The 26,762-nt window shown below is 42.6% G+C and overlaps 1 protein-coding gene across 1 annotated transcript in view; it reads right to left on the bottom strand.

Moving 5' to 3' along the window:
- LOC135545679 (X-linked interleukin-1 receptor accessory protein-like 2) overlaps nt 1-26,762 on the bottom strand; it is a 516,578-nt gene that overhangs the window by 47,041 nt on the left and 442,775 nt on the right. Inside the window, exons 7-8 of the mRNA XM_064973464.1 lie at nt 22,226-22,355; nt 10,756-10,901 (exon numbers count right to left, since the gene is read on the bottom strand). Of these exons, the coding sequence (XP_064829536.1) occupies nt 10,756-10,901; nt 22,226-22,355 (276 nt within the window). The remainder of the gene's footprint in view (nt 1-10,755; nt 10,902-22,225; nt 22,356-26,762) is intronic.

The following is a 26,762-nucleotide window of genomic DNA, read 5'->3' as shown; positions in this document are numbered from 1 at the left end:
AAAACTTTTGGCCATGACTGTACATGTATAAGAAGACAAAATATAGTCATTACAAGCAGTGTAGTTAAGCCAAAAATATATATTGAGTACAGCACAGAGTAGCAGCAGATCATCAACCCAGATATGAAGTGGGACTAGACCATTTATCCAGTATTGGCTGCCATATTTTCTAAAACATTGGACTTCTATTGAAGGTATTATATCAAATCCTTTCCATATGTATTACATTCCCTAAATCCCATAACCACATTTCAAAGGTAGGTACAGTCTCCAATTTCCAAAATTGCAATATGAGCCTTTTGGCTAATAAAGTACAAAGAGAGACATCCTTCCCCTCCTGGTTATTCCCATCAACTGTACCAAACGGAGTGATCAATGGGTCTGGGGCTAGAACTCTATCGAAGGCTTTAGATAAGTCATCAAAAATGAGAGCACAGTAAGCATGTAACTTAGGACATGTCCGAAATAAGTGGGTCAACGGCCCCTCATCCTGCTTGCATCTCTCACACAGTGGTGAGGTGTCCGGGAATATTTCATGCAGTTTTACTTTCGAGTAACGTAACCTGTGTATCACCTTAAACTGAACAAGGTTGTGTCTGGCATTCACTGAACTGTGGTTTATATTCCTGAGAGCTTCTACCCAGTCCTCATCTGAGATTTCTGAACCAAGTTCTTGTTCCCAAGCCCTTTAATAGTGTCTGTGGATACCTCTATGTGGGCCTGTAGCACATCATACAGTCTAGAGCACATATGTCAGAGTCAAGGCCCGCGGGCCACATCCGGCCCGCGAGAAGGTTTTTTACGGCCCCTGGGATGATCTTGATTTATTATTAGAACCGGCCCGCAGACCGCAGCAAGCCGGCAGCCCGCAGATCTTTTACACGCACCAATACTACATTTCCCACAATGCAACGGTGACGCACCGAGCAGTAGGCTGCTTCATTTCAATATTTATTGGCACAGCAGTCGTCAGCATCACAGTAAAATTAACTTTCAGATACCCATCAAAAATGGCAAAACGGAAGGTGGACACTGAGAACCGGGGGTTTCAAACAAGGTGGGAGTCGGAGTATATGTTCACGGAGGTAGCTGGAAAACCTGTGTGTCTTCTGTGTGGAGAAAGTGTGGCGGTACTGAAAGAGTATAATCTGAGACGACATTATGAAACGAAACACGCGGACAAAAACAAGAATATGGACATGGAACAAAGGCTACAAAAGGCAGAGGAATTAAAACGAGGCCTCAAATCTCGACAGGCTCTGTTCAAAAAAGCCAAATCACAAGGCCAGGCTGCTGTCAAGGCCAGTTTTATTTTGGCAGAAGAGATCGCTAAATCAGCCCGGCCATTTACGGAGGGGCGGCAGTGGGTGCTGCGGAGTTCGCCCGTTTCCTCCCCGACACAATGCCCCAGCTGCGCATCCAGGCTGCTCAAACGTTGTCTATGTTTGGCAGCACATACCTGTGTGAACAACTTTTTTCTTTGATGAACCTGAACAAAACATCACACAGAAGTCGACTTAATGCTGAACACCTCCACTCAATTCTGAGGATTTCCTCAGCTCAGAGCCTTACCCGAACATTGATGAACTTGTGGAAAAGATGGGACACCACCAAGTATCACCCTCAACCTCAAACAAGTGAACATTACTGTGCAATCACATATTTAGAGTTTTTACTCAGTTCAAGTTTAAAAGTTAAAGTTTAATATTTGTTTTCACTGCATGTTACTTCTCCTTAAACAAAGTGTTGTTTTTGATTAATAGATTTTTGCACTTTATTTTATTGTATTTCAATCCAATTATATTTTAAAAATATTTCAGTTGAGTGGATGATAGAAAATTGCTATTATTGTTTTTTTCTTTGAAGTAAATTTAGCCCACTTTTGCTAAAATAGAAAATATAGGCTACTGATGGTGCCTTGAATACCGGTTTCTTTCATTTAATGTTCATGTTATGGGGATTTTTATATAAAGGAAATTTGTCTTTTGTGTCTGTTGAAAATTAAAGATTACTGACAGAGCCATAAGAAAATATTGCTTTATTTATCTGATCATATTGGAATATATTTGTTAGGTTTTCAGTAGGTTCAATTAGGTTCACTAGACTATATGCGTCATTTAAAAATTTTTCAATGAACATTCGAACAGTCCGGCCCTCGGCTTGTAGCTAAATTTTTTATTTGGCCCTCCGTCCATTTGACTTTGACACCCCTGGTCTAGAGACTGACCCTTTGGAATGGGGTTTGACAAGGATCAAGCTATCTAATGTAGGACTATTTCTCTTAATGCAATACCGTGGGATATGTGTCCTTAAGAAATTCCTGATTTGGAGGTATCTGAAAAAATGTGTTGTTGGCATGTTAAACTTACCCTATAATTGTTGAAATTAAGCTAACTGACCGTCAATGTATAAGTCACCAATTGTTGTGAGCCCCTTCTCCCTCCAATGTGAAAACACCATATTATCCAATGCAGCGTGGAAAGCATGATTCAAGCAAATCAAATCAAATTTTATTTGTCACATACACATGGTTAGCAGATGTTAATGCGAGTGTAGCGAAATGCTTGTGCTTCTAGTTCTGACAATGCAGTAATAACCAACAAGTAATCTAACTAACAATTCCTAAACTACTGTCTTATACACAGTGTAAGGGGATAAAGAATATGTACATAAGGATATATGAATGAGTGATGGTACAGAGCAGCATAGGCAAGATACAGTAGATGGTATTGAGTACAGTATATACATATGAGATGAGTATGTAAACAAAGTGGCATAGTTAAAGTGGCTAGTGATACATGTATTACATAAGGATGCAGTCGATGGTATAGTGTACAGTATATACGTATGCATATGAGATGAATAATGCAGGGTAAGTAACATTATATAAGGTAGCATTGTTTAAAGTGGCCAGTGATATATTTACATCATTTCCCATCAATTCCCATTATTAAAGTGGCTGGAGTTGAGTCAGTATGTTGGCAGCAGCCACTCGATGTTAGTGGTGGCTGTTTAACAGTCTGATGGCCTTGAGATAGAAGCTGTTTTTCAGTCTCTCGGTCCCAGCTTTGATGCACCTGTACTGACCTCGCCTTCTGGATGATAGCGGGGTGGTTGATCGGGCTGTCAATGCTAACAGTGGGTATGTTAAGAAAATACCTAATCTTTTTCCAGATCCTAAGAGTATGACAAATGACTGGATTAGAGTCATAAGTGGCTTTTTTCACATATGTTGGACTATTACCAAGTGCAGGGAGTGAGGAACGTTGACAGGAGGCCTGTTCAATCAAAAGCCATGAAGGCATACCATTCTGTTGCATCCCAGGTAAACTTTCCCTCCAGAAGACATTATGTTCAGATTAGCAGCCCAATAATACAGTTTAAAATGAGGAAGGCCAAAGCCCCCCTCTATCTGCATGAATGCTTCTTTGAAATTCTGGCTTCCTCGTTAAGAGTAGCAAGGGGTTCCACGGCTATAGCGAAGACAGCAGGCGAAATAGGGTACCCTTGTCGGCAGCCCTTGAACAGGCAGAATGACTGCGACATTTCCTGATTGGTTACCACGGACACCATTGGGTGTGCATAAATAATTCTTATCCAATTAATATATTCCTTTCCAAACCCGAAATGCTCCAGAACCGACATCATATACTTCCACTCAATCTGATCAAACGCCTTCTCTGCATCATGAGCTATTACCACTGCCTCAACTTTATGATCATGATACATTACGTTGAAAAGGCGTCTCAAATTGTAGTATATACTGTATGTCGGCCCGGGATAAAACCTGTCTGGTCATGATGTATGATGTCAGAAATATATTTTTTCAATCGGTTTGCCAATATCTTTGTCAACATTTTATTTTCTATGGGGAGTAATGACACGTGGCGATAAGACAACATCTCCATGGATTCTCTATATTTTTCCAAAATGTGTGCTATTGTAGCCTCATACAGTGTTTGCGGGAGTTTGGCATTTTCTTTGGAAGGTTTAAATATTCACAACATAAGTGGAGCTAGACAGGCGCAGTACTTCTTATAGAATGCTATTACATATCCATCGGGCCCAGGGGCCTTGCTGTTTGGACATTGTGCTATCGCTGTGTTAATTTCCTCTAAAGTTATCCCTGCATCGAGTGCAGCAGCTGCCCCCCTGTCTAGTTTAGGAATTTCACATTCAGCGAGAAAGCGTTCCATAGTTTGTGGATCAGTAGCATCGCATTTTGATTGATATAGCTCTGAGTAAAACTGCGCAAAGCATTTATTAATATCCGGTGTTTCTGTTACTATTATACCCTTCTTGTCTTTTATTTTGTGAATAGCTCTAGATACCTGTACATGCCTTAGCTGTCTTGCAAATAATTTATGTGGTTTGTCACTCAGTTCAAAATAACTTTGTTGCGTTCTAGCAAGTAAAGAGCCCACTCGTTTCGAAAGGATGGTAATTGTATTCATATTTCAACTTTGTGATCTTCTCAAGGACTGCATTTGAGGAATTCGTCCTAAAAATATTCTCCTGTTATCCTAACTCTCTTTTAATTTCTCTCAGCCTAGTATTGGTGTGTTTCTTCCTCTCTGATGTATAAGAAATAATGTAACCTCTAATCACAGCCTTTAGAGATCCCAAAGGGTGGAGTCGTCAACATCCCGGTGTCGTTACCTCCGAGGAAAAGGGCAATCTGCGCCTTCAAATACTGACAAAAAGTCTCATCTTTCAAAAAGTATGCGTCTCAGCGCCATCATCGTCGACCTGTAGACACATTGTTGAGTTTCAGCACCATGGACAGAGGAGAGTGGTCCATAATTAGAATAGGGTGATAGGTAACAGACGCAGCTGCTGAAATTTGTTTGGAGTCCAACAAAAAAATGGTAAATTCTGGAATATGATTTATGAACTGCCGAAAAGAAAGAATAATCCCTATCTGTTGGGTGCGTCAATCTCCAAATATCGACAAAGTTAAGGTTTGTCATCAATGTATTTAGACAGACACTGGCATTTGATTGTTGAAGTGACCTTGATAGCTGTTTATCTAAAAGAGTATCTCACAGTTAAAGTCACCTCCAACAATAACACTAGTATCCAAGATATTTGGTACGGCCTTAAATACCCTTTGAAAAAATGATGGATCATCGAAGTTGGGTCCACATAAATTGCCAAGGTTATTGGTTTCGAATTCAGTGTACCAGCCACAATAATATACCAACCATTAGGATCTGAAATCGAGGATGAGTAAACAAAAGGAATGTTTTTTGTTATCAGGATTGCTACCCCTAACATCTCACTCATAACATCTCACTCATCATACAAGTCACTATTTCTGATCTTCTGATCGAAAAGATATTGACAGGAAATTCAAACGCATCCCTGGCCTGTATTTGGCCATTTAGCCGGTTGACACAGCCGTTCTGTATCCTCAGCCAGGGAGCTTGCTTGACTAGAAAAGATCGGTCTCTTTTGGGTTGTCAAACGTACATGTTGATCCCTCGACTGTCACCTTAAACCGGGTTGGCAAGAGGAATCCATATCGGATGTTGGCCGCCCTGCATTTCTTGCGTAACTCATCATACTCTTTCCGCTGGTTCCTCACCTCCAAAGTAAGATCTGGGTAGAAAGACATCCTGGCTCCGTTGAAGTTAAGGGGGAACTTTTGACTAGCCAGCGTGAGGATGAGATCCCTGGTCTGGGGATAGTGCAGCCGTGCGATGAATGGCCTTGGTGGCGCGCCCTTGGCCATCTTCGTTGCCTGTGATCTGTGTACTCGGTCGATCAGGATGGCCGTTTTGAAGTTTTCACTCCTCAGCAATGTCGGTATCAGCTCTGAGACAAATTCAGTGGGTTTCCCTTTCTCAGTGTCCTCCTGGATTCCACATATTTGGATGTTCTGGCGTCGAGCATTTCCAATGGGACTTTTGTTGTCATTTTGGAACGTTGTGCACTGTTTCTCTATGTCCTTTAGCCTGGCCTCGTTGATCGACTGTTATCTTGCTTAGTGAGTTTATAGCAGTCAGTAGGTCCCCACAGAGTAAGTTCTGTGGGGAACTCTTGGGAGCTAGCATCTTCAGCTAACTCCTTGTGGGTCGGCAATGTTGACATTGGTTCGATGTCTATCTCATTCAAATCATCTTGTTTAGCCCCCCATTTTTCGGTGCCTTTTCCCTTTGTCATATTGCCAGACAATGTTTGAGAGAGTCTGTGAGAGGCTAAGATAAATATGAATTTGTGTAAAAATTGAGGGGAGCTCTAGCAAAGCATGTCTACTCCATAGCACGCTCTATAGCGCCCCCCACCCCACCACTGTGTTCTTGGGGACCTTCAATACTGCAGAAATGTTTTGCCCTTTCCCAGATCTGTGCCTGGACACAATCATGTCTCAGAACTCTACGGACAATTTCTTCGACCTCATGGCTTGGTTTTTGCTCTGACATGCACTGTCAACTGTGGGACCTTAAATAGACAGGTGTGCACCTTTGATCTCAAGGATGATCAATGGAAACAGGATGCACCCGAGATCAATTTCGAGTCTCATAGCAAAGGGTCTGAATACTTAAGTAAATGAGGTATTTCTGTTTTTTAAATTTTTAATACATTTGCAAAAAAAAGTGGGGTATTGTGTGTATATTGATGAGTAAAAAAAGATTTAATACATTTTACAATAAGGCTGTAACGTAAAAAATGTGGAAAAAGTCAAGGCGTCTGAATACTTTCAGAATGCACTGTATATGTTGGGTTCTGATGGGGTATGAGAGTTGAACTAAGTTCATGAAGCATTCAAGGGTTTTTCTTTATTTTTACTATTTTTAATTTGTGGAATTTCTTTCCTTCTTAATGAGCCAACCAGTTGTGTTGTGATAAGGTAGGAGAGTATACAGAAGATAGCCCTATTTGGTAAATGACCAAGTCCATATTATGGCAAGAACAGCTCAAATAAGCGAAGGGAAACGACAGTTCATCATTACTTTAAGCCATGAAGGACAGTCAATATGAACCATTTCAAGAACTTTGAAAGTTTCTTCAAGTGCAGTCGCAAAAACCATCAAGCGCGATGATGAAACTGGCTCTCATGAGGACCGCCACAGGAATGGAAGACCCAGAGTTTCCTCTGCTGCGGAGGATGAGTTCATTAGAGTTAACTGCCAGACACATCTCAACTTCAACTGTTCAGAGGAGACTGTGTGAATCAGGCCTTCATGGTCGAATTGCTGCAAAGAAACCACTACTAAAGGACATTGATAATAATAAGAGACTTGCTTGGCCCAAGAAACACGAGCAATGGACATTAGACCGGTGGAAATCTGTCCTTCGGTCTGGAGTCTTGGAGATTTTTCATTCCAACCGGCCATTGGTTTTGTGAGATGCGGTGTGGGTGAACGAATGATATCTTGTATTTCCCACTGTAAAGCATGGAGGAGGAGGTGTTATGGTGTGGGGGTGCTTTGCTGGTGACATTGTCTGTGATTTGTTTAGAATTCAAGGCACACTTAACCAGCATGGCTACCACAGCATTCTGCAGCGATACACCATCCCATCTGGTTTGGGCTTAGTGGGACTATTACTTGTTTTTCAACAGGACAATGACCCAACACACCTCTAGGCTGTGTAAGCACTATTTTACCAAGAAATAGAATGATGGAGTGCTGTATCAGATTACCTGGCCTCCACAATCCCCCAACCAAATTGTGATGGTTTGGGAGTCAGACCGCAGAGGAAGGAAAAGCAGCCAACAAGTGCTCAGTATATGTAGGAAATCCAAAAATGGATGTAGCAACAGGCAGTGACCTTCACACAGCAGAACTATGTCGCCATTTGAGCGTGATCAATTAACCTGCCCCTCTAAAAATGTATTATGTCCACGGTTCTGTGAATGTCCCGCAAAATCTTTCCCTTGTCCCACATTTGGGCTTTTTGGATACTACTGAAACATGTTAACACCATCTTTTCAGATAACATTATTTCAACCCCACAAAGTAACATTTTCACAGTTGGAGTTTCTTATATCTGAAACTGCAAATTAGATTTTCACTTTCACAAGTAGAATTGCAAGTTCACACATATGAAACTGCAACTTTGATTTTCGCATGTGAATGTTTTTCACATTTGCACATCGGATTTTCACGTAAACATTTTTAACATGTTAAACTACAATTCACATGTGAGGTGAAAAAATGTTATTGTCATGCCCTGACCTTAGAGAGCTTTTTATGTCTCTATTTTGATTTGGTCAGGGTGTGATTTGGGGTGGGCATTCTATGTTCTTTTTTCTATGTTATGTATTTCTTTGTTTTGGCCGGGTATGGTTCTCAATCAGGGACAGCTGACTATCGTTGTCTCTGATTGGGAACCATACTTAGGTAGCTTTTTCCCACCTATGTTTTGTGGGTAGTTGTTTTCTGTTTTGAGTTTCTGCACCTGATAGAACTGTTCGTTGTCGGTTTTCACTTTGTTATTTTGTTTCAGTGTTCAGTTTTAATAAATATCATGAACACTTACCACGCTGCGCTTTGTTCTGATCCTTCATGCAACGATGACCGTTACAGTTAATCTCGTCACATGTGAAAATGTGGTGCAAACTGTCAAGTTAATAGATGTGAAAACATGGTTTCACATAGGAAAATGTGATTATCAAGTAAAACTGCAAATTTGATTATTTATTGGTTGTAGTTTTTATTGAGCTGAAGCTATGAAACATGAATTTGCTTTAAAATCTGGTTTAAAATACACTTATAAAGCTGTGACTCGATCAGATCTGCCCTTCCAAGAAAAAGAGAAAAGGGGATCGAACTCTGCTCTCTGCAAGCTCATGCTCTTTCAGTGCCTACCTATAGATCTATACCTATCTCAATACAATTTCTTCGTAAATGTATTTCTTTCTCTCTCCAGATCTGACTTTCGCCTGGCTACTTACAACAGTCATACAGATTGTGGTAGGCATATACAGTTGAAGTCGGAAGTTTACATACACTTAGGTTGGAGTCATTAAAACTCATTATTCAACCACTCCAGAAATGTCTTGTTAACAAACTATAGTTTTGGCAAGTCGGTTAGGACATCTACTTTGTGCATGACACAAGTAATTTGTCCAACAATTGTTTACAAACAGATTATTTCTCTGTATCACCCAGTGGGTCAGAAGTTTACATACACTAAGTTGACTGTGCCTTTAAACAGCTTGGAAAATTCCAGAAAATTATGTCATCGCTTTAGAAGCTCCTAGTAGGCTAATTGACATCATTTGAGTCAATTGGAGGTGTACCTGTGGATGTATTTGAAGGCCTATTTTCAAACTTAGTGCCTCTTTGCTTGACATCATTGGAAAATCAAAAGAAATCAGCCAAGACCTCAAAATTATTTTTTGAGACCTCCACAAGTCTGGTTCATCCTTGGGAGCAATTTCCAAATGCCTGAAGGTACAACGTTCAACTGTACAAACCATATTACGGAAGTATAAACACCATGGGACCACGCAGCCGTCATACCGCTCAGGAAGGAGATGCATTCTGTCTCCTAGAAATGAATGTACTTTGGTGTGAAAAGTGCAAATCAATCACAGAACAACAGCAAATGACCTTGTGAAGATGCTGGAGGAAACAGGTCCAAAAGTATCTATATCCACAGTAAAACGCGTCCTATATCGACCTAACCTGAATGGCCGCTCAGCAAGGAAGAAGCCACTGCTCCAAAACCACCATAAAAAAGACAGACTATGGTTTGCAACTGCACATGGGGACAAAGATCGTACTTTCTGGAGAAATGTCCTCTGGTCTGATGAAACAAAAATAGAACTGTTTGACGATAATGACCATTGTTATGTTTGGAGGAAAAAGGGGGAGGCTTGCAAGCCAAAGAACACAATTTCAACCGTGAAGAACAAGGGTGGCAGCATCATGTTGTGGGGGTGCTTTGCTGCAGGAGGGACTGGTGCACTTCACAAAATAGATGGCATCATGAGGAAGGAAAAGTATGTGGATATATTGAAGCAACATCTCAAGACATCAGTTAGGAAGTTAAAGCTTGGTCGCAAATGGGTCTTCCAAATGGACAATGACCACAAGCATGCTTCCAAAGGTGTGGCAAAATGACTTAACGACAACAAAGTCAAGGTATTGGAGTGGCCATCACAAAGCCCTGACCTCAATCCAATAGAAAATGTGTGGGCAGAACTGAAAAAGCTTGTGCGAGAAAGGAGTCCTACAAACCTGACTCAGTTACACCAGCTCTGTCAGGAGGAATGGGCCAAAATTCACCCAACTTATTGTGGGAAGCTTCAAGAAGGCTACCTGAAGCATTTGACCCAAGTTAAACAATGTAAAAGGCAATGCTACCAAATACTAATTGAGTGTATGTAAACTTTTGACCCACTGGGAATGTGATAAAATAAATAAAAGCTAAAATAAATAATTCTCTCTACTATTATTCTGACATTTCACATTCTTAAAATAAAGTGGTGATCCTACCTGGCCTACGACAGGGAATTTTTACAAGGATTAAATGTCAGGAATTGTGAAAAACTGAGTTTAATGTATTTGGCTAAAGCTAAGCTGTATGTAAATTTCCGACTTCAACTGTAGCATGACACAGAGTATTAGACAAGTGAAGAATTGGGGTTCTAATTGGTCAGTGCCCAAGTCGGCAAAGGGTATTATGCCATGACGCCGAACCCCTTCCAAGGGAGACATTACCCATAAATCTGTCTGCTTAAAGTGTTACTGTCACAGCAGTATTATCAGCAGACAGCAGTGGTGTTGAGGCCTGGCCTACCTCTTTTCTGCAGGATGGCGCTGCCGCTCCTCCGTCCAATGTGGTTCTCCACATAGCAGGTGTAGTTTCCCAGGTCCGTCTCCTCCACCGCGTCGAAGGTTAAGGACAGCTCCACCTCCTTTTCCCCCAAGTGTTCCTTCAGCACCCTGTGTAGAAGAAGAGGAGGAGGAGGGAGGAGAGAGAAGAACCTCAGGGGAGGTACCATAGCCCAGAGTATACAGGTCACCACTGAGGTACATAGTGGGGGGGTGGAGACACACCTCATATAGTGGTCTGTTTTCAGAGACAGGCCCTGGTTTCACAATGCAGCTAACTAGAGTTCAGCGCAGAGGTCATACTCGTTAGGCAGAGATTCTTTCCCCATTACAGTGGAGCTGTAGATCAAACACACACACACACAGGGAGGGGGAGGGAGACATTGCGGCATCCACACCTGTACATCCACATTAGGAAGGATAATGATGTACCTCCACATTATGAAGGATAATGATGTACCTCCACGGTAAGAAGGATAATGATGTACCTCCACATTAGGAAGGATAATGATGTACCTCCACATTAGGAAGGATAATGATGTACCTCCACGGTAGGAATGATAATGCTATACATTAAATCAAATGTTATTAGTCGCACGCGCCGAATACAATAGGTTTAGACCTTACCGTGAAATGCTTACAAGCCCTTAACCATCAATGCAGTTCAAGAAATAGAGTTAAGAAATTATTTACTAAATAAACTAAAGTAAAAAAAAGTAAAACATTAACAATAAAATAACAATATCGTGCGGTAGCAGAGAAAGCAGTCTATGACTTGGGTGACTGGAGTCTTTGACAATTTTTTGGGCCTTCCCCTGACACCGCCTTGTATATAAGGTCCTGGATGGCAGGAAACTTGGCCCCAGTTGTGTACTGGGTCGTACTCACTACCCTCTGTAGCGCCTTACGGTCAGATGCCGAGCAGTTGCCATACCAGGTGGTGATGCAACCAGTCAGGATGCTCTCGAGGGTGCAGCTGTAGAATTTTTTGAGGATCTGGGGACCAATGACAAATCTTTTCAATCTCCTGAGTGAAAAAGGTGTTGTCATGACTATCTTGGTGTGTTTGGACCATGATAGTTTGTTGGTGATGTGGACCCCAAGGAACTTAACCTTCGACCCGCTCCACTCCAGCCCTGTCGGCTGTCTTTTTCCTGTCGTCCACGATCATTTCCTTTGTCTTGCTCACGTTGAGGGAGAGTTTGTTGTCCTGGCCCCACACTGCCAGGTCTCTGACCTCCTTCCTATAGGCTGTCTTGGGCACAGGGACTATGCTGGTCTGCTTGAAACATGTAGGTATTACAGACTCGGTCAGGGAGAGGTTGAAAATGTCAGTAAAGACACTTGCCAGTTAGTCCGCGCATGCTCTGAGTACACGTCCTGGTAATCCGTCTGGCCCCGCGGCCTTGTGAATGTTGACCTGTTGAAAGGTCTTGCTCACATCGGCTACGGAGAGCGTGATCACACAGTAGTCTGGAAGAGGTGGTGCTCTCATGCATGCTTCAGTGTTGCTTTTCTCGAAGCGAGCATAAAAGGCATTCAGCTCATCTGGTAGACTCGCGTCACTAGGAAGCTTGAAGCTGGGTTTCCCTTTGTAGTCCATAATAGTTTGCCAGCACTGCCACACCCGGCGAGCATTAGAGCTGGTGTAGTAGGATTCAATCTTAGTCCTGTATTGAATCTTTGCCTGTTTGAATGTTCATCTGAGAGCATAGCGGCATTTTTATAAGCATCCGGATTAGTGTCCTGCTCCTTGAAAGCGTCAGCTTTAGCCTTTAGCTCGGTGCAGATGTTGCCTGTAATCCATGGCTTCTGGTTGGGATATGTACATACGGTCACTGTGGGGACGACATCGTCAATAAACTTATTGATAAAGCCGGTGACTGAGGTGGTATACTCCTCAATGCCATTGGATGAATCGTGGAACAAATTCCAGTCTGTGCTAGCAAAACAGTCCTGTAGTGTAGCATCCACGTCATATGACCACTTCCGTATTGAGCGAGTCACTGGTACTTCCTGCTTTAGTTTTTGCTTGTAAGCAGGAATCAGGAGGATAGAATTATGGTCAGATTTGCCAAATGGAGTGCGAGGGAGAGCTTTGTATGCACCTCTGTGTGTGGAGTATAGGTGATCCAGAGTTTTTTCCCCTCTGGTTGCACATGTGACATGCTGGTAGAAATTAGGTAAAACAGATTTAAGTTTGCCTGCATTAAAGTCCCCGGCCACTAGGAGTGCCGCTTCTGGATGAGCATTTTCTTGTTTGCTTATGGCCTTATACAGCTAGTTGAGTGCAGTCTTCGTGCCAGCATCGGTTTGTGTTGGTAAATAGACGGCTATGAACATCTGAACACTTTCAACATAGGACTGTCACCCTAATGTCATCGGAACAGAAAGTTACATTTTTTGTCAAGGGCTTTATATAGGAGGGGAGAGAAGGGTGTGTTTCATACTTTATAACCAATGTCTCTTCACATGGGCGGGCCACTGAGTGAGCAGAGCTTTAACCTTATGAAAACCAATTCTCTCATTTGGAAGCTAAAATTACATTTCATCTTTTCACAAATAGTTTCATATTTAAACATTTAAATTGCACAACAATTCCATGTGAATCTAGAATCTGTAGACTTTCCAAGATACAGTTTATGTCGTCCTGTCATCAGTCATAATGTCTCAGATGCCAACTGATCAGGCATCATATTCATTGAATACCAACGCATATTTTCAGCTGGTTGGATTACCAAAATATGGTTCCTTTCCCCCCACCATTTGATGTTCCCAGACTATATATGTTTAACAAAGGCTATTCAAGAGTCCTTCTGTAGTTAAGAGAGAGGAAAGGGAGAAAGGTATTTATGGGGGGTCATAAACCTCCCCCATCAAGCCAACGTCATGACAGTAGGATAGTCCAGTTTATTCATCATACAGTTAATTTTCCAGTGATTGCACATTTGCCAATAGAACGGATGGTATAGGCGGGTTACCCACTCACCGACAAATTTTCACAAGGCACCCCAATCTCCCCTGTATTTCCGTCTTTTCTTCACGCGAATGACAGGGATTTGGGCCAGGTCTCAGAAAAGCAGCATATCCTTTGCATCAGACAAAAATCTTAATCCAGTTAGACGTGAGTAATCACTGTTCTGATATCCAGAAGTTATTTTCGGTCATAAGAGATGGTAGCAGCAACATTATGTACAAAATAAGTTACAAACAATGCGAAAAACACACAAATAGCACAGTTGGTTAGGAACCCGTAAAATGTAAGCCTTCCCCTCCGGCTCCATTCTAAATGTTAGTAAGGCTAATGCTGTACATCCATGTCAGGAAGGATAATGCTGCACATCCACGTCAGAAAGGATCATGCTGCACCTCCGCACCAGGAAGGATAACGCTGCACGGCCACACCAGAAATGATAATGCTGTACATCCACAGTAGGAAGGATAATGCTGTACCTCCACGCTAGGAAGGAGGACGCAGTTCTAGAGGTGAGAGGAAGGCGTAATACATCATTAGTGGCTCGGCTGGAAGAAAACAAAACCAGCGCAGAGGCGTGAAAACTCTCCCCCACAAGAGCACTTCAAAACCTCCAAATGAAAATAAAGAGCAGGTCTTTGCAGTGCCACTGAGAAGGACTGATGTGATGTGGCGATTTGTGATAGAGGTCATTCTGAATGATGAGCTACTTGCTAAAATTCCCCATCAGAAGAGAATATTTATAGTCAGGCACACGCATATGTTCACTTGGACCATCACAAAACACACACACAGACAGACAGACACACATACACGCCCACAAACACACAATATGCACACAGTCCATTTCTCTCTTCCTCTTTCTTTCTCTCCAGCTCTTTCTCCCTCTCAATTTCAATTTTTAATTTAAGGGCTTTATTGGCATATGTTGACATTGCCAAAACAAGTGACGTAGATAATAAACAATACAAATTAACAGTTAAACAATACACTCACATAAGTTCCAAAAGAATAGAGACATTTCAAATGTCTTATTATATCTATAGACAGTGTTGTAACGACGTGCAAATAGTTAAAGTACAAAAGGGAAAATAAAAAAACAAATATGGAAAGAAAAGGAAGGGAAGCGCTACTAAGGTACACAATAGTACATTTTGGTAGATAGAAGGTGCTCTTCGGTAAAAGGGGTAAATTGGTCAACAAAAAGAAAGGAGGACCAAGGCACTCTTCATATAATTGATTAAAATGCCTTTATTAGTAAGGCATATTCAATAGAAACAAAGATTTTTTTAAACCAACGCGTTTCGGCTGCATGGCCTTCATCAGGGAGTACAAAAAAGGAATACAAGGTCCTCTTATAAACAGCTTATCAATTAGCCCTAATTGGAAGAGGGAGTGGTTACACAATTGATTGGACACACCTAGGAAGCAAAACTATACACATTGAAATACTGTGGCTATGTAATCATAAAAAATACAACTCCAAACTAGAAGTATCAGAACACTAAAAGGTAGTTCTAACCTTAAATATGACTGGGAGAAGTGTCAAGAATAAGAAAGCTAAATATTCCATAGTCCACTAGAACACAGCAAAACATGAACAACAACAGTCTAACCATAGCTGAGGGCAATAGTGCAAAATGTCCACTAGATGACAGCAAATGGACACATCACGACCCTACAGGAAGGGTGAGAAATCCATATCTTAATTTAAACCAGGGTATTTAGTGGCCTGTAGTTTGTAAATCCATATCTTAATTTAAAGCAGGGTATTTAGTGGCCTGTAGTTTGTAAATCCATATCTTCATTTAAACCAGGGTATTTAGTGGCCTGTAGTTTGCCAATCCATATCTTAATTTAAACCAGGGTATTTAGTGGCCTGTAGTTTGTAAATCCATATCTTCATTTAAACCAGGTTATTTAGTGGCCTGTAGTTTGTAAATCCATATCTTCATTTAAACCAGGTATTTAGTGGCCTGTAGTTTGTATATCCATATCTTCATTTAAACCAGGGTATTTAGTGGCCTGTAGTTTGTAAATCCAAAAACTTTCCCTTTGGTTTAACTGTTTAAGATGGTCCCCTTTTCTAATAGAGGCCGGAACATGATCAATACCCATAGCTTGTAGGAAGGCAGGGTTGCCATGGTGTAGGGACTTGTAGTGCCTTGCCATGGGGTAGTCTTCATTGCCTCCCCGTATGGTATACTTGTGTTCCGCTAAGCGGTCTTGAAGGCATCTCTTTGTCCTTCCAATGTCGAACACCTTGCATTGTGGACATTCCAATCTATAGATGACATGAGTGGTTTTGCAGTTAATGAAATGCTTGGCGTAATACTTCATTTTGGAAGCTGTGTCAACAAAATACTACTTCTGTACAATATTACTGCAATGGTTGCAATGGTTACATTTAAAAGAGCCCTCGGGTTTGTGGTCAAGCCAAGTTTTTTTGAGAGTCACCAGGAAGATAACTGTGGACTAATTTGTCATTTAGGGTAGGACATCTCTTAAAGCTTATGACTGGTGGCTTCAAGACCGCCTTCAAGACCACTTAGCGGAACACAAGTACGCCATACGGGTAGGTAATGAAGACTACCCCGTGGCAAGGCACTACAAGTCCCTACACCATGGCAACCCTGCCTTCCTACAAGCTATGGGTATTGATCATGTTCCGGCCTCTATTAGAAAAGGGGACCATCTTAAACAGTTAAACCAGAGGGAAAGTTTTTGGATTTACAAACTACAGGCCACTAAATACCCTGGTTTAAATGAAGATATGGATATACAAACTACAGGCCACTAAATACCTGGTTTAAATGAAGATATGGATTTACAAACTACAGGCCACTAAATAACCTGGTTTAAATGAAGATATGGATTTACAAACTACAGGCCACTAAGTACCCTGGTTTAAATTAAGATATGGATTTACAAACTACAGGCCACTAAATACCCTGGTTTAAATGAAGATATGGATTTACAAACTACAGACCACTAAATACCATTGTTTAAATGAAGATATGGAGTTACAAACTACAGGCCACTAAGTACCCTGGTTTAAATGAAGATATGGATTTACAAACTACAGGCCACTAAATAACCTGGTTTAAATGAAGATATGGATTTACAAACTACAGGCAACTAAGTACCCTGGTTTAAATGAAGATATGGATTTACAAACTACAGGCCACTAAGTACCCTGGTTTAAATGAAGATATGGATTTACAAACTACAGGCCACTAAATACCCTGGTTTAAATGAAGATATGGATTTACAAACTACAGGCCACTAAATACCCTGGTTTAAATGAAGATATGGATTTACAAACTACAGGCCACTAAATACCCTGGTTTAAATTAAGATATGGATTTACAAACTACAGGCCACTAAATACCCTGGTTTAAATTAAGATATGGATTTCTCACCCTTCCTGTAGGGTCGTGATGAGTCCATTTGCTGTCATCTAGTGGACATTTTGCACTATTGCCCTCAGCTATGGTTAGGCTGTTGTTCATGTTTTGCTGTGTTCTAGTGTACTATGGAATATTTAGCTTTCTTATTCTTGACACTTCTCCCAGTCATATTTAAGGTTAGAACTACCTTTTAGTGTTCTGATACTTCTAGTTTGGAGTTGTATTTTTTATCATAACATAGCTACAGTATTTTAATGTGTATAGTATTACTTACTGGGTGTATCCAATCAATTGTGTAACCACTCCCTCTTCCAATTAGGGCTAATTGATAAGCTGTTTAAAAGAGGACCTTTTATTCCTTTTTTTTGTACTCCCTAACGAAGGCCATGCAGCCGAAACGCGTCGGTAAAAAAATAAAATAAATGTGCTTCTATTGAACATGCCATACTAATAAAGGCATTTTAATTAATTATATGAAGAGTGCCTTGGTCCTCCTTTCTTTTTGAAAAACATAAATATGGGTTGTATTTACAATGGTGTTTGTTCTTCACTGGTTGCCCTTTTCTTGTGGCAACAGGTCACAAATCTTGCTGCTGTGATGACACACTGTGGTATTTCACCCAGTAGATATGGGAGTTGATCAATATTGGATTTGTTTTCGAATTCTTTGTGGATCTGTGTAATCTGAGGGAAATGTGTGTCTCTAATATGGTCATACATTGGGCAGGAGGTTAGGAAGTGCAGCTCAGTTTCCACCTCATTTTGCAGGCATTGTGCACACAGCCTGTCTTCTCTTGAGAGCCAAATCTGCCTCTCTCTCAGATTGCATTAGTCCACCAGGAGCATTGAGAGAAACTGGGTCAGAGTATCTTACTGCACTAACCTGACCTAGACTTCTTTATATGAAATCTCAGACATATTTCTACTGGAAACTGGCACCTCCTTTGTTCATAGGGTTATTAGAGCCTCTTAAATAAGTAGCCTTTTCCCTCTCCCTTCTTAGTCATCATTCTTGGCTGTCCACCAATTGTGCAGAAAGAAAATTCCAGTCTGCCTGTGAACAAATAACTCCTCTCTGCTCTGTACAGTATCTCTATATCTCCGCCTCTAGCCATTCATGTGATAATATCTGCTTTTCTTAGTTAATTTCAGTCACTTTCCCATCTCATCTGCACAACTGTAGAGACATCCAGCCTCGTTTTGTTGGCGAGAGAGAGAGAGACATTGGTTGGTTTTGGTTTGGCCATGTGCTGGTGGGGCGGCTCTAGGCATAAGTGGTCACTTAGGGCCTCAAGCTGCTAGGGGGTCCCCAACCTAGGAACTCAGTTTGGGGTCAGTTGAATAGTAGATCAACAGAACGTTTGAAATGTGGTTGTGCATCAGTCATTTTTCTCTTGTTATGTCAGTCACTGACAGTTACTTAATTAGCCATGTCAGCAAAACATTTAAATAATCTAGTCATCTGTCTAAACTTGTAGCAAATCTAACTTTATTGTTCACATACACGTGTTTAGCAGATGTTATTGCGGGTGTAGCAAAATGCTTGTGTTTCTAGCTCCAACAGTGCAGTAATATTTGACAAGTAATATTGAAAAATTTCACAACAAATCTAAAGTAAAGGAATAGAAATAAGAATATATAAATATTTGGACAAGCAATGTCAGAGCAACATAGACTAAGATACAGTAGAATAGAATACAGTATATACATTTGAGATGACCAATGCAAAATATGTAAACATTATTAAAGTGACACGTATCCACTACTGTTGTGTTGTCTGCAAACTTGATGATTGGCTGAATACCTCCAGCAGTAGATAGTAGAGTTAGAATTGGAGTGGTGGGTTCTGGTATGGAGTCAGTTCAGTGGTTTTGAAATCCATTGTGTACTTTATTACTTTAATACGCTACTGGCTATTCCAGGCTGGTGAGATGATGCTGCTGCCTGCCTACTCCATGCTGGTGAGATGATGCTGCTGCCTACTCCAGGCTGGTGAGATGATGCTACTGCCTATTCCAGGCTGGTGAGATGATGCTACTGCCTACTCCAGGCTGGTGAGATGATGCTACTGCCTACTCCAGGCTGGTGAGATGATGCTACTGCCTACTCCAGGCTGGTGAGATGATGCTATTGCCTACTCCAGGCTGGTGAGATGATGCTACTGCCTACTCCAGGCTGGTGAGATGATGCTACTGCCTACTCCAAGCTGGTGAGATGATGCTACTGCCTACTCCAGGCTGGTGAGATGATGCTACTGCCTACTCCAGGCTTGTGAGATGATGCTACTGCCTACTCCAGGCTGGTGAGATGATGCTGCTGCCTACTCCAGGCTGGTGAGATGATGCTGCTGCCTACTCCAGGCTGGTGAGATGATGCTGCTGCCTACTCCAGGCTGGTGAGATGATGCTACTGCCTACTCCAGGCTGGTGAGATGATGCTGCTGCCTACTCCAGGCTGGTGAGATGATGCTGCTGCCTACTCCAGGCTGGTGAGATGATGCTGCTGCCTACTCCAGGCAGGGGAGTTGATGCTACTGGCTACTGGGGAGGTGATGCTACTGGATACTCCAGGCTGGGGTGGTGTTGCTACTAGCTACTGGGGATATTATGCTACTGGCCCCTGGGGAGGTTATGATACTGGCTACTGGGGAAGTGATGCTACTGGCTACTGGGGAGGTGATGCTACTGGCTACTGGGGAGGTGATGCTACTGGCTACTGGGGAGGTGATGCTACTGGCTACTGGGGAGGTGATGCTACTGGCTACTGGGGAGGTGATGCTACTGGCTACTGGGGAGGTGATGCTACTAGCTACTGGGGATATTATGCTACTGGCTACTGGGGAGGTGATGCTACTGGCTACTGGGGAGGTGATGCTACTGGCTACTGGGGAGGTGATGCTACTGGCTACTGGGGAGGTGATGCTACTAGCTACTGGGGATATTATGCTACTGGCTACTGAGGAAGTGATGCTGCTGGCTACTGGGGAAGTGATGCTACTGGCTACTCCAGGCTGGTGAGATGATGCTACTGGCTACTCCATGCTGGGGAGTTGATGCTACTGGCTACTGGGGAGGTGATGCTACTGGCTACTCCAGGCTGGGGAGTTGATGCTACTGGCTACTGGGGAGGTGATGCTACTGGCTACTCCAGGCTGGGGAGTTGATGCTACTGGCTACTGGGGAGGTGATGCTACTGGCTACTCCAGGCTGGTGAGATGATGCTACTGGCTACTCCATGCTGGGGAGTTGATGCTACTGGCTACTGGGGAAGTGATGCTACTGGCTACTCCAGGCTGGTGAGATGATGCTACTGGCTACTCCATGCTGGGGAGTTGATGCTACTGGCTACTGGGGAGGTGATGCTACTGGCTACTCCAGGCTGGGGAGTTGATGCTACTGGCTACTGGGGAGGTGATGCTACTGGCTACTCCAGGCTGGGGAGTTGATGCTACTGGCTACTGGGGAGGTTATGCTACTGGCCCCTGGGGAGGTTATGCTACTGGCTACTGGGGAAGTGATGCTACTGGCTACTGGGGAGGTGATGCTACTGGCTACTGGGGAGGTGATGCTACTGGCTACTGGGGAAGTGATGCTACTGGCTACTGGGGAGGTGATGCTACTGGCTACTGGGGAGGTGATGCTACTGGCTACTGGGGAGGTGATGCTACTGGCTACTGGGGAGGTGATGCTACTGGCTACTGGGGAAGTGATGCTACTGGCTACTGGGGAGGTGATGCTACTGGATACTGGGGAGGTGATGCTACTGGATACTGGGGAGGTGATGCTACTGGATACTGGGGAGGTGATGCTACTGGCCCCTGGGGAGGTGATGCTACTGGCTACTCCAGGCTGGGGAGGTGATGCTACTGGCCCCTGGGGAGGTTATGCTACTGGCCCCTGGGGAGGTTATGCTACTGGCCCCTGGGGAGGTGATGCTACTGGCTACTGGGGAAGTGATGCTACTGGCTACTGGGGAAGTGATGCTACTGGCTACTGGGGAAGTGATGCTACTGGCTACTGGGGAGGTGATGCTACTGGATACTGGGGAGGTGATGCTACTGGATACTGGGGAGGTGATGCTACTGGATACTGGGGAGGTGATGCTACTGGATACTGGGGAGGTGATGCTACTGGCTACTGGGGAGGTGATGCTACTGGCTACTGGGGAGGTGATGCTACTGGCCCCTGGGGAGGTTATGCTACTGGCCCCTGGGGAGGTGATGCTACTGGCTACTGGGGAAGTGATGCTACTGGCTACTGGGGAGGTGATGCTACTGGATACTGGGGAGGTGATGCTACTGGATACTGGGGAGGTGATGCTACTGGATACTGGGGAGGTGATGCCACATGCTACTGGGCAGAAGATGCTACTGGCTACTGGGTAGAAGATGCTACTGGTTACTAGGTAGAAGATGCTACTGGCTACTCTAGGCTGGGAAGTTGAGACAATTATTTGTCATTTGATAGGTGCGGTTACATTTGCATGACAGCTATGTGGTAATTACTAGCTTTATGTGGTAATTACTAGATTTATATGGTCATTACTGTACGTGCTTTATGTGGTAATAACTTGCTTTATATGGTAATTACTAGCTTTATGTGGTAATTACTAGCTTTCCAACAAGAGGATGAAATCTTATCATCTTTCAGAAGTAGCAGTCTGCTACTTCCAACAAGCCCAGATTTACTCTGAATTAAATTGTTACGTGATTAGTTTCTCATTGTGTGCATGAGGAATTTCCCCTCTGTCCATTTAGACTGTAGTACAAATCCTGGAGCTGATATCGAAGCAGAAATCCCCTCCCGCTGATGGAGGTATTATGCTGTCAGTCACAGTGGACAGCACAGGATGTGGCAGTGGAACATCACACTCCTAATGAAGCCGGATGATTTTTCAGACCCACAAGACATTACTCCACAACCCTAATGGGCATAATATGCTAGTGTCAGTCACATCCACACTGGTTTCTGTATATAACCAGAAAATAGACACTTCCACGATCAGAAACAGAGAAAGAGGAAAAGTTTGCAGTGATAGATTATATACAGTACCTGACTTCACTTTCTTTAATGTGACCTGCCAGCTCCTCCACAAACTTCTCCCCCTTCATCCAGTAGATGATATGTCTAGACTCCCCGCTGTAGCCAAAGAAGGCCTTACAGTCTAGACTGAGGGGCATACCTGGAATGACAAAGAAGGCAACATTTGACAAGCGCACATTTACCTGAGAGAACTGAGAAAAGAACCCACTGGCAGACACACATACACATGTATACACAGACACATAAGTGCACACACGCACACGCACATGCTCCAAGCTCTATCACAAACTCCTTTGAACAATACTGTCAACTAAAATGACTGCCAATTTAAAATAACACACCATCATGCCCCATCTTGGCCCAACATGGTAGTGGGTCCACAACATCATAGGCTGAGTGTGTAATAAGGTGGGGTCCTGTAATGCTTTGTTTATTGAGTGCAGGCTAGGTGCCCCCTGGCATCACAGGGAAAAATCTGCTGCATCCAGCCAGCCAGGGGTCTCTACAGACACACAGGGCCAAACAAGTCAGTTGGTTGGTTCCAAACACCACGCGTATGACAAGCTACAGTAATGCCTGCCAGTCCGGCATCTCCAGAAATCAAAGGCTAGGATTACTGTGATGATCCAAGAAAACAAGTGACCCCTTCTGCCACCCTCCATCGTTCTCCTCCACTCCCCCAGGTTGTTTGAGGAAGCATCACTTTGGATTTAAAAAATGTGTTTTTGGCAGCAGAGTGTGTGTGTGTGTGTTTTGTGTGAGTGTGTTTGCTCTTCCCATGTTCACAGGGGTATGGGCTAATGAGGTGTGGCAGGTTAGTCTTTGCAGATGGCTCCGAAGGTCTTACAAGGTAGTAAAAGCGGTCACACGTCGAGCCGTTTGGATAAACATCGGAATCAACATGACTTTGTGCTGTAGAGCTGACAGCTCCGAGAGAGGGCTGGAGACGTATGATCTGTGCAGCTGTCTGGAACCTGTTGTTAACGGCAACTGTAATGATAAACAACTCTCAAAAACAATACTCTTAAAAACCCGCCTCTTGCACACTTTTTTCATTTGCTGATGATTATGTAAATCAAATAATAAAATTAAGTGCCAGTGAACCGGTTTCTCTCTCTCTCTCTCAATTCAATGGCTTTATTGGCATGGGAAACATATGTTTGACATGCCAAGGCAAGTGAAGTAGATAAAAAAACAAAAGTGAAATGAACAATACAAATTAACAGTAAACATTACACTCACAAAAGTTCCATAAGAACAAAGACATTTCAAATGTTATATTATGTCTATATACAGTGCCTTGCGAAAGTATTCGGCCCACTTGAACTTTGCGACCTTTTGCCACATTTCAGGCTTCAAACATAAAGATATAAAACTGTATTTTTTGTGAAGAATCAACAACAAGTGGGACACAATCATGAAGTGGAACGACATTTATTGGATATTTCAAACTTTTTTAACAAATGAAAAACTGAAAAATTGGGCGTGCAAAATTATTCAGCCCCTTTACTTTCAGTGCAGCAAACTCTCTCCAGAAGTTCAGTGAGGATCTCTGAATGATCCAATATTGACCTAAATGACTAATGATGATAAATACAATCCACCTGTGTGTAATCAAGTCTCCGTATAAATGCACCTGCACTGTGATAGTCTCAGAGGTCCGTTAAAAGCGCAGAGAGCATCATGAAGAACAAGGAACACACCAGGCAGGTCCGAGATACTGTTGTGAAGAAGTTTAAAGCCGGATTTGGATACAAAAAGATTTCCCAAGCTTTAAACATCACAAGGAGCACTGTGCAAGCGATAATATTGAAATGGAAAGAGTATCAGACCACTGCAAATCTACCAAGACCTGGCCCTCCCTCTAAAATTTCAGCTCATACAAGAAGAAGACTGATCAGAGATGCAGCCAAGAGGCCCATGATCATTCTGGATGAACTGCAGAGATCTACAGCTGAGTTGGGAGACTCTGTCCATAGGACAACAATCAGTCGTGTATAGCACAAATCTGGCCTTTATGGAAGAGTGGCAAGAAGAAAACCATTTCTTAAAGATATCCATAAAAAGTGTCATTTAAAGTTTGCCACAAGCCACCTGGGAGACACACCAAACATGTGGAAGAAGGTGCTCTGGTCAGATGAAACCAAAATTGAACTTTTTGGCAAGAATGCAAAACGTTATGGCGTAAAAGCAACACAGCTCATCACAATGAACACACCATCCCCACTGTCAAACATGGTGGTGGCAGCATCATGGTTTGGGCCTGCTTTTCTTCAGCAGGGACAGGGAAGATGGTTAAAATTGATGGGAAGATGGATGGAGCCAAATACAGGACCATTCTGGAAGAAAACCTGATGGAGTCTGCAAAAGCCCTGAGACTGAGATGGAGATTTGTCTTCCAACAAGACAATGATCCAAAACATAAAGCAAAATCTACAATGGAATGGTTCAAAAATAAACATATCCAGGTGTCAGAATGGCCAAGTCAAAGTCCAGACCTGAATCCAATCGAGAATCTGTGGAAAGAACTGAAAACTGCTGTTCACAAATGCTCTTCATCCAACCTCACTGAGCTCGAGCTGTTTTGCAAGGAGGAATGGGAAAAATTTTCAGTCTCTCGATGTGCAAAACTGATAAAATCAAATCAAATAAAATTTTATTTGTCACATACACATGGTTAGTCTCTCGATGTGCAAAACTGATAGAGACATACCCCAAGCGACTTACAGCTATAATTGCAGCAAAAGGTGGCGCTACAAAGTAATAACTTAAGGGGCTGAATAATTTTGCACGCCCAATTTTTCAGTTTTTGATTTGTTAAAAAAGTTTGAAATATCCAATAAATGTCATTCCACTTCATGATTGTGTCCCACTTGTTGTTGATTCTTCACAAAAAATACAGTTTTATATCTTTATGTTTGAAGCCTGAAATGTGGCAAATGGTTGCAAAGTTCAAGGGGGCCGAATACTTTCGCAAGGCACTGTACGCTGTTGTAACGACGTGCAAATAGTTAAAGTACAAAATATGGGTTTGTTCTTGTCACGTGTGCTCTCTCTCCGGCCTCTAGGTCACCAGGCTGCTCGTTATGGCACACACCTGTTACCATTGTTACGCGCACCTGCGCATCATCAGACTCACCTGGACTCCATTACCTCCCTGATTACCTTCCCTATATATATGTCACTCCCTTTGGTTCCTTCCCCAGGCATTATTGTTTCTGTTCCAGTGTTAAGTCTGTGCGTGTTTCTTGTTTAGTGTTGCGTTTATTTATTAAAAACACTCACTTCCTGAATGAACTTCCCGACTCTCAGCGCAAATCGTTACAGTTATTCACTGGTTAACCTTTTCTTGTTGGTTACAAATCTTGCTGCTGTGATGGCACACTGTGGTATTTCACCTAGTAGATATGAAAGTTTATCAAAATTGGGTTTGATTGTGTAATCTGAGGGAAATATGTGTCTCTAATATGGTCATACATTTGGGAGTGCAGCTCAGTTTCCACCTCATTTTGTGGGTAGTGCGCACATAGCCGGTATTCTCTTGATAGCCAGGTCTGCCTATGGCAGCCTTTCTCAATAGCAAGGCTATGCTCACTGAGTCTGTACATAGTCAAAGCTTTCCTTAAGTTTGGGTCAGTCACAGTGGGCAGGTATTCTGCCACTGTATACTCTCTGTTTAGGGCCAAAGAGCATTCTAGATTGCTGTTCTTTTGTTAATTCTTTTTATGTGTTAAGTAATTATCTTTTAGTTTTCTCATGATTTGGTTGGGCCTAGTTGTGTTGCTGTCCTTGGGCTCTGTGGAGTCTGTTTATGTTTGTGAACAGAGCCCCAAGACCAGCTTGCTTCGGGGACTCTTCTCCAGGTTCATCGCTCTATAGGTGATGGCTTTGTCATGGAAGGTTTGGGAATCACTTCCTTTTAGGTGGTTGTAGAATTGAACGGTTATTTTCTAGATTTTGATAATTAGAGGGTATCGGCCTAATTCCGCTCTGCATGCAGTATTTGTTTTACGTTGAACACAGAGGATATTTTTGCTATATATGTTTAAGAGATTAGGGCTCAAACTGCATCCCTGTCACGACTTCCACCGATGTCGGTCCCTCTCCTTGTTCTGGCGGTGTTTGGCGGTCGACGTCAGTGGCCTTCTAGCCATCACTGATCCATTTTCCATTGGTTTTGTCTTGTAGTCTTTCACACCTGGTTCCAATCCCATCAATTAGATGTTGGGTATTTAACCCTCTGTTTCCCCTTATGTCCTTGTCGGAGATTGTTTGTATGTGATGTGCATGTTTTAAGTTGGTGTGCGACGGGTTTTGTACCCACTTTTGTTATTTTCGACATTTTGATTTTTTGAATTTTATCAGCATTTATTAAACAACTCCGTTTTTACAAAGTCCGTTCTCCTGCCACCAACACGCACCCATTACAATCCCTATCTCACCCCATGGCCCTGTGGAAAGAAATGTTTTTTTTCCCATTGTAACCGCACACTTGTTTGTGTACATGGATTTTATGTATGTTTTTCCCCCCAATACCACTTTCCAT

This window comes from Oncorhynchus masou, chromosome 9 (genome assembly GCF_036934945.1).
Source record: "Oncorhynchus masou masou isolate Uvic2021 chromosome 9, UVic_Omas_1.1, whole genome shotgun sequence".
NCBI classification, from domain to species: domain Eukaryota; kingdom Metazoa; phylum Chordata; class Actinopteri; order Salmoniformes; family Salmonidae; genus Oncorhynchus; species Oncorhynchus masou.
Note: the sequence above shows the minus strand (reverse complement) of the source record. Positions and strands in the feature narration are given on the sequence as shown.